Below are 11,543 nucleotides of genomic sequence, written 5' to 3'. Positions count from 1 at the left end.
TTGTGAGTCAACCCAGGTTAACCTGGGTCAACCCGGATTTAAGGATAACAATTTTAGTTTTTCTGTCCAAAATTCCAAACATGAACATTTAATCTGTTGGCTTGGAATTTAAAATTCTTACACCTTGTTTTGATGTTCTCTGTGAATCCACTAAAAGATCATTAACTCTCAGAAATCAAAGCTGGCCTCACTGGAAAAATATTGCAAATGGGATGTCCTGTTCTGGAAGATCACATAAACCAACTGAGAACCAACAAGAAAAATAAAATTGGCAACAACAACAATGTAGGTGATAGTATTTAGAAAAATAAGAAAAAGAAAATAGAAACATGAGTTTGTGACATAAATAGTAGGTTGCAATGACAAAATCAGATGCTCACTATTAACCATCACTTGGAAATCTCATGCAATAACAAAACCAGAAATTAATGTAGCTATTTAGAAAAAAAAAAGTTTAAAAAAGTGGCTTCCATAAATCAAACTATAAAGGAATATTAAAATAGCTAAATAGAAGGAAAATAGAGAAGGATGTAAATCAGTGGCATAATGTTTATACCAGGTTAAAAAATAAAATCAAGAGACCAAGCCAACTAGTAATTTAATAAACCAATCACATAGGAACAAGGCTACTAATTAAAAAAAAGATGTTGATATCTTTGAAAAAAAATAGAGTTTCTTCAACCATACATCATCAGGTGAGTTTGTCTCCTTATGGCATGACTAATGGTAGATTATTGATTATTGCCAGCATAATTAAACCCAAAATAAAATATTGTGAAGCAGAAAAAGGAAGTACCTAGCTTATTACAGTGGAATCCAGCTTCTCTTTCGAACCATTGGTGCAGAATTCTACAAGATTATGATAAGAAAAACAATGACAGAAAGGGAATGATGTAAATAGTAAAATCAGAGATCCAGTAAGGGGTTAGAAGATTCAATCAGCAAAAGAAAATCTCTTGATTGTTCAAAATTCAAAGAAATAAATTAAGGCAAAAACTTAAGCTTTTCTTTTGCTTTTCCAAATTCCTCGAGTCAAGTGAGTTAGTGTGCACACATATATATATATACCAGGTCTCACCAGAGTTAGGCCGAGTCATCTAGGTCAGGCTGGGTTTTTTCTTGTGCCGATCTTTTATCTTACCCGAACCGGTCCAATTACTAGGTCTTTTGCATTGCATACATCCGTTTATTTTAATTTCAAACAAAGATCCGTAACATATCTCAATTTTCCATTGGTTACACATAAATTTCTGAAATTATTTTCTAACATCCATATTTGGCAAGGATAATTCCATTCACAATACTACTTCCTCCACACCATATTATTTCTATTTCTTTAGCAATACTATAGGATTTTCCATACACCAATTTCCTCTTTTCATTTATCGTAACTTCATTATTTCCTTATCAAAGAAACAATTTTCAATCGATTCAAATAAAAATGTAAATCTCTTTATATGCAGTCCACTCAACCATTCTAAAAAAAATATGCAATTTCCTTCTTTGTTTCCCCTTTTTATAATTTCTCACCTAAATTTATTTATTCCCTCGTTAACTCCACATTTTAAATGGTATTATTCTATCAAAAAATTTAATTTTCTATGCTAATTTATTTTTTTCAAAAAAAAAAAACAATTAGCAACCCATGCAAAACTTGTCTGGGTCCCTCTTTTCCTTGTCTCATCATCCATGCTAAATTCTTTACTAATGAGTCTAAATCCAGAAACGATCTACCTTAATTTGGTCACGAGTAGGATTTAGTGCGACTTTAACCTGAAAAGGGCAAAGCATGTGTCCAAACCTTCAACTTGAAAGTCTCATCTCTAAAAAGCTACAAACTCTAATGAAGCAAATACATAGGCATTCATCCCCTCCAATTGCTATCAGTCTTCGTCAAGAAAACAGAATACAGCTAAATCCAGACGATAAACTAGAACTTCATGCTGATTCCCATCATCATACAAGTTTCTTTGTTTCACGTCCATGTCAAGGCTTCGAAGCACAGGAAACCACATGTGACTTGAACTTCTCAAGCTCTGCCAAAACTTCATCTTCTGGCCTGTAGATCAAATCACTCATGCGCCATATCTGCACACATTTTTATTAAATCAAATTTAAGCATTATCCAAATGACCCAATGTAGAAGTATCTCTAGAATACTTTTAAAACTCAATTCCCATCTTCATGAACACAGTAGGTTTTACCAAATTATCCATACACTTGCACAATCACCAAGTAAGACACTTCCTCGGAAAGAAATTATTACCTGCAATGTCCCTCCTCCCCCAGTTGTATCACAGTCATCAGACACACTAACCAATGTCCAAGGATCAGATGCATTCCAATGGAAGTCAACAACCTTGTCCCTGAACGAACAGAATGAAGCAAATTTATGAGAGACTTTTCTGGTCACAGAAAATACAAAAGAATTTCAAAAAAGAACGGAGCATTCAAATATTGAAGATGTGCTTTATTATCAATCAAACATATAAGTAGGATTAAATATGGCTAAGAAAAACACATTAAACATGTGAAGACCAGAACAAAAGATAAGATGAATGCTTATTTACAGTGAATTTAGAACTTTTATGTTGACATCCTGCATCTGTGCTTGAAATGTCCCAGTTGATTTTGTTAAACCAAAAAAATCTTTATACCAAGGTAGATATGACCTTAACGAGCTCTTGAACACAAACAGGTAAAAACCATTTGAGTTTTCCCTGATTTGACAGCCTTTCACAGCATGTTTCACATTGTATGTAATCTAGAGGACCACAAACAAGTGTTGGGTTGCCTCTGATTACTAAAGGCCAAATTCTGAAACTAGAAAAAAATAATGTTTTTCACATAGACATGGTAGCAGGCAATCAAGGCTAAGGGACAATCAGACAAGATGGTTGCATTAACTGCATGAACAAGAAAATGATAAAGGCAACCATACAATGACAAATGTTAAGGAATCATCTTGAATGATAAGATTTTCATTTGTCAATCCAGTGATAAATGTCTAGTTTGATAAACATATATTCCAGGTGCAACAAACACGTAAAAGGGAATCCTTAATATGAGTTAACAAAGAATCACAAACCATTGAGAATTTCTTGCAACTAAGGAACTGTTTTCAAGGAGAAAAACAATCTTACAAACCTGTGCCCAGCATGCTGGAAAAACAATCCTGCAGGGGAATTCAGGGCTCTAGTCAGACGCTCAGACCTTTTGCCAACCTGTAAGAATAGAAAACATCATTGAGGATGCATGCTAGTAAAACATCACCAAGGTTCCAATCAAACAGGAAAGCAGGCACCATTGGAACCAAACAAGCAAAGCAGCTTTAATTAGAACTTTTGAAATCTGAGGTAGAGCTGGGGGGAAAGCTTTTCCTCAATAAAGGAGAGGTTTAGCTTAAAAGCATCATAAAGAATGTTGGGTCAAGCTCAAGAACAACTGTGTTAAGAAATCCCTCATCCATGTAACAAACTAGGTGGGAGTCTAATTACATTCAGTTTTATCAGCTTTAGTTTTTTAACTTCCTATAGGCATCCTCGTACACTAAATATTTCATTTATCTCAAAGTGAAGAACCAGCAACCCAAATAGGACTTCTAATAGACAAGTTACACGCATGTACATATTCAAAATTACGCATTCTTGCAGAGAAGCTCCTCTCCATACAATTATCTTTACTGCATGCAATAATTATTAGATGAACAGTTTGGTCCTTGCTCCAGCTTCTTATGAAACAATAAGGAAATCAAATATTTCTTAAAAACATTTCAAACTAGAAAAAAAGTGTATGCAATCCTTTTCCCCTTCTCTTGAGGATTTGTTGACTTGTGAATGATTTGTCAAATAGGTCTACATTGCCAAGAGCCATCTGTTTTATATTCAATTATGTGTGAAGAGACTGGACACACAAACCTTCTCATAATCCCAAATGTTTAAGAGACCATCCTCCGCAGAACTCCCAAACACAGAAGCCTTATCTGGAGACCACTGAAAAAGAATGAGAGATTAATAAAATAAACATGTACAGCAAGCACTTCAGGGACAACAAGTGACTGCTTCCAATTAAAATTAAGAAGAAAGGTCCTGGGGATGAGAAGAATAAAAGGAAGAGGTTGATTAGTACCTGTACACAGAGAACAGCAGCATTGTGACCCTCAAATTTATAGACAGGTGAACCAACTCCATTAGAAGTGAGATTCCGTCGATCAAACATGCAAACAGAAGTATCTGCTGACCTGAAGAAAAATCAAGGAGAGTTAAGAAAAGATCTATATCATTTAATTTTTTTTCCTTACAATCACAAAAAAAAAAATCAACCAAACTAAAAATGATTATCTTGTTCACATCTTGGCAGCATAACATAACTGGAGGAAGCATAAAATTGAAACATACCCAGTTAAAATGAGGTTATCATCATGAGGGTTCCAATCAACACAGTGAAGATCAGCATTATGTGCCTTTTCAACCTGTTGACCAGAAACCAAAATTGTGAGCACACAAAAACATAGATAGTCAGAGCTGAGCTCTTTAGTTTAAAATTGAACAAGCACGATTCACAGAATACCACTGAATTTTAAAAAGCAATAAGGCATGCAAAACATGAATGATAATTTGAATCAATGAAGTAAATATTAAAAGAAACACAAAATAAATAAAATACAAGTTATTACTCAGTTTCTAAGATAAAAACACTACATCCAGTCAATGTGAACAGATTGTCAAAACAAGAAAAATTCAATATATTCTAGAGCGGAAAGTAATGAATAATAACCTAGTTCCTCACCATTCAGAACAATCAGATCAGGTTTTCAGTTCATCAATGCTGGGAATGCATTCATAATTATTGCATGATTTGTCAACCATAGTCCAAGAAAAAATAGCAAAAACAGATACCAGGTACTAGTAAGACCAAGAATATAAAGCAGAGGCGCATAACCTTGATAGCTGGGTTAGTGCCATTTCGAGCATCCCATAATATAAGGCAAGAGTCATCTCCTACACTACAAAACTCCTGCGCACTTCAGAAAAATATAAACGTAATCAGAAATAAAAAGCCACATCAGAAACATCAACTTACATGGTTTCCAACACCATAATTAAAGATAAATGCAACAGCATATTAATGAGATCAATTTTATGGCTACATCTTCAATCATACACATTATACAATGAATAAAATAACATATCATTAATGATAACTAAAATCATAAAAACTCAGAATTTTCATGAAAGATATTATACATTGAATACTAAAACAACAAACAACCAAATGACTACATATGCATTTTAGCCAGGGCCACAGGAGATACCTGGATGGACAGAATGCCACATCTTCAACTGTATCCTCATGCCCCTGATAGATACCTCGTGGTCCAACAGAAGGGCCATCAGTGGCTTTATCATTGCCATCCCCAGCCTTTTTAATGATTGATCCACCAGATCCTGGAGACTTTGTTGCTGGGTCAGTGGCAGATGATGTTATATGGTCCTGAATACTCCACAAAACTACTGACTTGTCCTTCCCTGCAATTAACACCCCCTATTTAGAAGAAAATTTTCATCAAGACAAATCTAGTCCTAGTCCCTATCCAAGCAATCTAGACATGTACATAAGAATAATGAACATCCAACAAAACTCCAGAGCCACTGCATAACATTATACACCACGATGCATAGCTCAACCAAAAGGGAAAAAACACATAATAAGACAAATATGTTGTTTGGTGCAAATAGTAATCACAACCCTAACTTTAAGAAAGTTACTTTTCAACAAGTATACACTATGATATGTATTCAAAAAAAAATATCAAAATGAAGCAGCACATGATAGAACAAATTTTAAAAGTGATTTTCTAACCTCCAGAAAGCACATAGGGTTCAGTTGGGCACATTGCAAGAGCAAATTCAGCATTGTCTTGATGTCCAGTCAAAATCTGCAAGAAAGAGTTCCAAGTTAATATGATTTAGTGCACCAAGCAAAAATGGGTCACTTTGGTAACAAATTATCAATCCCTGGTAATATCAAAAAAGGTCTGCAAATGCATGAATGATATAGAAATGCCTGTAATGCTACAGTGATGCAAGAAAATGTTTGATGTGAGAACCACTTGAACACAATCGCATTGGCATGTGCCTGCTCACAATTTACAACACTCTTTAAGGAAAATATCAACATGACCCGACTTTCCATTATAGTGAAACCAATTAACAATAACTACGAGGATTGCTGATTTATTAATATAAAAAACATAGTCTAAATAAATAAGTAAATAAAAGATAAAAAAAAAATGCTGCATTTCAAAATCAAATTATACCAAATCTGGACGAGAGTTTGTAGCTCCAAGAACAGCATGGCGGTTAGGCTGTGCTTCAACATCCCATATAAGAACCTGAAGTTTTACAAGTCCAGTCCAGGAAAAATTAAACAATGGAAACTAACAAAACTTAAGTAAAACCAAAGACAGCATAACATCAACCTAAATAAAGAAATCAATAGGTTCTTAAGACACTCACATCAGGGCTGTCAGTATGAGTGGCCACTATCTTACTATTCTGTGGGAGTTCTCTGATTCTATTTACCTGAAAAAGTATATTAAGTACAACTATGAAGAACAAGTTCAAGTGGGATTTCCCACCTTCTAGAAAGAAGGGCAAAAAATTAAGATCAGGGAGAACATGTAGTAAAGAGCCATTGAGGCAAAGATTAAGTACACGTACGAAGAATTTCTTTTATAACAGGAAATGCAAAAGTAAAAATTTACAACAAACTCAAGAATAGAGAGATCAAGTAGAAATCTAATTCATACAGAAAAAAACAAGAAGTCCCAAAAGCTTATAATCAGCGTATATATCTGCATCACTGCATGAAATTGTAAATAACTACATACACTATGGTTGTGTACATTTTCTACATGAGATTTATACCTCTCCAGGGTGTATGATGGTCTTGTACTTCTTAACAAATGGAGAGCGTGCTTCTTCATTAAACTGAAAAAAAGAAGCAAATGGATGTTAACTAACTAAATTTAAGTTCTAGGAACAATTGAGGAACCTAACAGTGTATTTGGATGATAGAAAGTGAAGAAAGAATTTAGGGGGGAGAAATATGATGGCAGACAGTTACTTAAAATTGTTTGGATGGAAGAGAGAAAATGAGGGGAGAGGAAAGTGGAGTGAAGATTTTCCTTGGGCCCACTTTTCAATCTTTCCAATTTGGAGAGACGATGGAAAGATAATGAAAAAAAGTTGCTCATTCACCCTTATAATAAATTTTGTTTTCCACAAAATGAAGGGTAAAAAAGGATTTTATAAACTTTCTCTACAGATCAATTCCCCTCCAAATTCCTTCCATCAAAACAACAAGAGAGGAAATTATTTCTCCTGTAACTTTCTTTCCCTTCATTTTCAATTATTTCACTTCCCTTCCCTTCCCTTCATACTTGGTTCCCAAACACAGAGTAAGAGTTAAGAGCAGGAAGAAGAAAGTAGAATACAACAAACAATGATGAATTACCTGAGATATGTGTTCCGCAGCAGCAACCCTAGACTTGACAACTTCACAATTTGCAATGACCAGAGTATTTGGAACACTACCATCAGTCTGACCACAAAAAAGAAGTTGAATAAAGAAAAATAACCATTATAAAGTAAAACATTTTTTATGAGAAAAATGAATTTCTAAATTATCATAGAAGGTAATATTCATTGGCAAGGTAACAGGGGAATGAATCTCAAGAAGGGAAAAGGTAAAATGCAGGACACAAAAACAGGAATCTCGACATGAAAAAAAAAGTCTTGCATGAAAGATAATAGCAAAGTAAACCCAGCACCACAAGTCATACTCCATCAACAGAGTACCAAAATCTCTAAGACATTTCGCCCACAATTTCACACAGGATGAACCAGAAAGAGATGTCAAAGGGTATATAACAAATGCCCCTCCCAAGCTAAAAGACTGGTCAATTTCACACCAAACCCATAGGCTCCGCTTATCACCAGTCAAACCTTGGAAGTTTCAATGTTGTTTCAGTGTAAGGATGTTGTTTTGGCTGATTTCCTCAGCCTTCAATACCCATTTGAGCAGTAAGATTTAAGCCATTTTGTTCGGAATGATTCTCTTTGGCAATTTCTTTATTGCCAAAACAAAAATGAGAGCATTTTGTCCAATAAGATTATAGAAGTTTCAGATGTTCGACTAGGGAAAAAAACACTCATATAATATAAACAAAAAACTAGCCTGCTCGGAAAGATAGAGGCGCTGGCGATTCTTGTAAGTAGCTTGCTCAAGCTGCGGACCCCACCTAATCACAGAATCATCAATCAATAAGAAAAGAAAAAAAAAATCATTGAACTTTAATCATTGTACAGCCATAGAAATGGAGCAACAAGGTAACCAAACTGAAAAACCATGGCTTTGGTTCACAAAGAGATAAAACATCCCCAAGAAATAATACCCTAAAATCTCTCACTCTCTCTTAACCCAAAAGGAAATGAAGCATTGATAAATAATGTGTCCGCAAGCTGGGGTTTCGTCTTCAGTAAAAAGATGCAACGCATTAAAGATCCGGAAATAAAGACGCTAGACAAGAAAGAACATTTAAAGATACATACCAGAAAGAAAAGCATCAATCAATCACGAACTGAAAGGAAAGTATTAACCCTAGTAGAAAAAGAGAGAGAGAGAAAAATACCGGCAAGAGAGAGAAGGCCAAACGAGGTTGTGATTAGCAAGCCAGTCATAAAGAACAGGAACCAAAGACTTCCACTGAGTGTACTTGTCATCAACAGAGTGTTGGTGTGCCTTCTTTCCCTCTTTCATTTTGGGACCAGCACTTTGCTGTTGCTGTTGCTGATCTTCTTTGGGCTTGGGTTTTCGGCCTCTCTTCTTTGGCACCTGAGGAGCAGCAGCAGCAGCTTCCATTTCAAAGAAAAAACGACTTTCTTTCCCTCTTCTAGTATGAGTGTGAGAGCTAAAACCCTGAGAGGAGGGAGGGTCTGTCCTGTCTACCTAGTATAAAGACTAGAACCAGCTAGGCTATCCTTTTATTGCTTTGCTGACCGCAGTTTTTTTTTTTCAATGAACTGATCCTAAAATGTAGGTGTGTAACTTTTGGGTCGGTTTGTATTCAATTTAATTTTTAATATTTTATAAATTATAAATCTAATCCATTTATTTTTTTTTAACCCGAACAGATTCAATTTATATTACTAGTTTTCGCAAGTCAAGTTCAATTAGAATTATGATTTTGACTTAATAAATTAGCTAAAAACTTTTTATAAGCTAAAATAACAATTTATGATTAAAATATTAATTGAATCAATTGATTAAAATAAAAAAAATACATATAACAGCAAATTAAGTTTATTGTTATACACTATACTAGTTGTATCAGGCTAACCAAGTTTTAAAAATCTTGACCGGTTATCAAACATGATATTAATTTTTTAGATTTTTTATTCATTATTATATGTAATATCTATATTATCTTACTTTAACTTATTAAGTCAGATCAGATAATACAAATATTATATATGAAACAGTTTTTTGAATATCTTACTAAAATATCCATGCTTTAAACATTAATATAATAAATATTGTGATTAGATAAAATTATTAATTGTAAGATATTGATAAATAATTATGAAAATATAATTTTTTAATATTTATTAAGCAAATTCCAATATACATTCTTGTAAATTTTAATTCAATATGAATATTTAATTTTTGTAATAATACTACATATAGTGAGCACTGTGGCCCTCCTCAAGTAGTGTTGGGGGAGAGGTGAGGCAGCGGGAAAATAAGTGGAGGAAACAAGAGATAAAAAGAGAACAAGGTCTTTTCTTATCTGTGTTTATTGTTTTGGTGTGGGTTTTGAAATTCTAGAAGATGCAGCAAGAGATTATCCAAAGAAGGTTAGCTTCCCTTTCTCTCTTTTATTTTTCTATTGATCTTGATTTTGCTGTTGAAAAAGTTTGAATTCTCTCGTTTTGAAGAATTTGGGATATGGACCCTTTGATTCAATTTGAGAAAATTTGGATTTCGGCTAAAATTTCATGTTCTTAATTATATGATCTTTCTATTTCGGGGGGGAAAATGAGGGATGGAATGAGTTTTTATTTTTTTTATCAAATTCCACCACCCAATTGATAAAAAAAGAGTTTTTAGAATTTTATCAAGAGAATTCTTCTACCAACAAATTCCTAAATGGAACATATTGAATTAAAATAAATTTAAATAATTTGGCAAAGTTTTTAAAATATAAGGTGATGAAACTTTGATCGTCGTGATTGCTGGTTTAAATATATTTTAGTGTATTTATTAATGAAAAAGGAGCTTTAAGATATTGTTTGTTTGGTTAAAACTAGATTTTTTAAAAAAATAGATTTTTAGAAAGTAAATTATTTTTTGATGTATGGTAATGTCATTAAAAATAAGTTGGAAATTATTTTTTAATATTTGGCTATGTTATAAAAAATAAGTTGGAAAATAACTTTTAAATTTTTTTTAATTTTTTCAAGTTTATTAAAAGAATGAGGACTAAATCTGACAGTTAGAAAAGTTGAAGAATGATGAAATAGAAAAAAATCTAACTTCATAAATTATTTCAAATAAAAAAATAACAATTAAAATAATTGAGACCAAATCTAATAAATATAAAGTTGAAAGATGATGAAATTAAAAATATATATATAATTTCATAAATTATTTCAAATAACATAAATAGCAATCAAAAGAATGAGGACAAAATCTGATAAATAAAAAATTTCAAACAAGAAAAAAATAAGACAAAAGAAAATAACAACTAAAAAATTAATGACCAAATCTGATAGATACAAAATTTTAATTAAGAAAATGATAAGTGAAAAGCAAATGACAGTCAAAAGAATAAGTATCAAAATTGATATAAAAATCAAATTAAATCAAATTTTAAGAGATGAAATAAAAAAATATTCAAACTAAAATATATAGAAATTAAATGATCGAGAACTAAATTTGATATAATCAATAAATAACAAGATATTTTTGAATTTTTTGCAACTTTTGGAAAGTGTTTTCAGCCTAAAATAAAAGGAAAACACTTTCTTGAAAATTAAGTCAAATTTTTCTTTGACTGAAAAGTATTTTTTGTTAACCAAGTTTTTAAATAGTAAACAAACACATAAAAGTTTGGAAAATGATTTTCAGAAAACAACTTTACATAAAACAAGCATGATCTAAATCACGAGTGAAAACGTGTCAAAGTGAAAGGCCTTGGGATTATTGAATGTAAATAATGCACGAGCCTATGCAAAGTGCAAATAGGTTAAAAATGGTAGATAGCTTGGTTTCTCTAGGTCATGGTCAACTAGAACTTATTATAATTGGGACTAACAAGCTAGGAAAATAGTTATTGCTATCGATACCAATAAGAGAATGTTTAGCATTGTTCTTATACATGTATTTAAGTATGTTTTAAAAGTGTCTTTAGCATGAGAGAAAAATCAAATTAATGTTTTTTTAGTGTTTTTTAATAGTTTTGATGTGCGCATGTCAAA

General features: G+C 32.7%; 1 protein-coding gene across 1 annotated transcript; it reads right to left on the bottom strand.

Moving 5' to 3' along the window:
* Positions 1-1,792: 1,792 nt before the first annotated feature.
* LOC133690068 (WD-40 repeat-containing protein MSI4-like) lies at positions 1,793-9,054 on the bottom strand. The gene is made up of 15 exons (XM_062110225.1): positions 8,696-9,054; positions 8,242-8,305; positions 7,519-7,605; positions 6,930-6,992; positions 6,519-6,584; positions 6,320-6,394; positions 5,863-5,938; positions 5,315-5,528; positions 4,942-5,023; positions 4,398-4,471; positions 4,129-4,240; positions 3,918-3,992; positions 3,148-3,224; positions 2,267-2,366; positions 1,793-2,088 (listed from the first exon to the last, which is right to left on the bottom strand). The coding sequence occupies exons 1-15, from the start codon at positions 8,923-8,925 to the stop codon at positions 1,987-1,989; spliced, it is 1,497 nt and encodes a 498-aa protein (XP_061966209.1). The 5' UTR covers positions 8,926-9,054; the 3' UTR covers positions 1,793-1,986.
* Between the last annotated feature and the right edge of the window lie 2,489 nt (positions 9,055-11,543).

This window comes from Populus nigra, chromosome 3 (assembly GCF_951802175.1).
Source record: "Populus nigra chromosome 3, ddPopNigr1.1, whole genome shotgun sequence".
Classification (NCBI taxonomy): domain Eukaryota; kingdom Viridiplantae; phylum Streptophyta; class Magnoliopsida; order Malpighiales; family Salicaceae; genus Populus; species Populus nigra.
The sequence above is the reverse complement of the archived record's forward strand: the minus strand, read 5'-3'. Positions and strand labels throughout refer to the sequence as shown.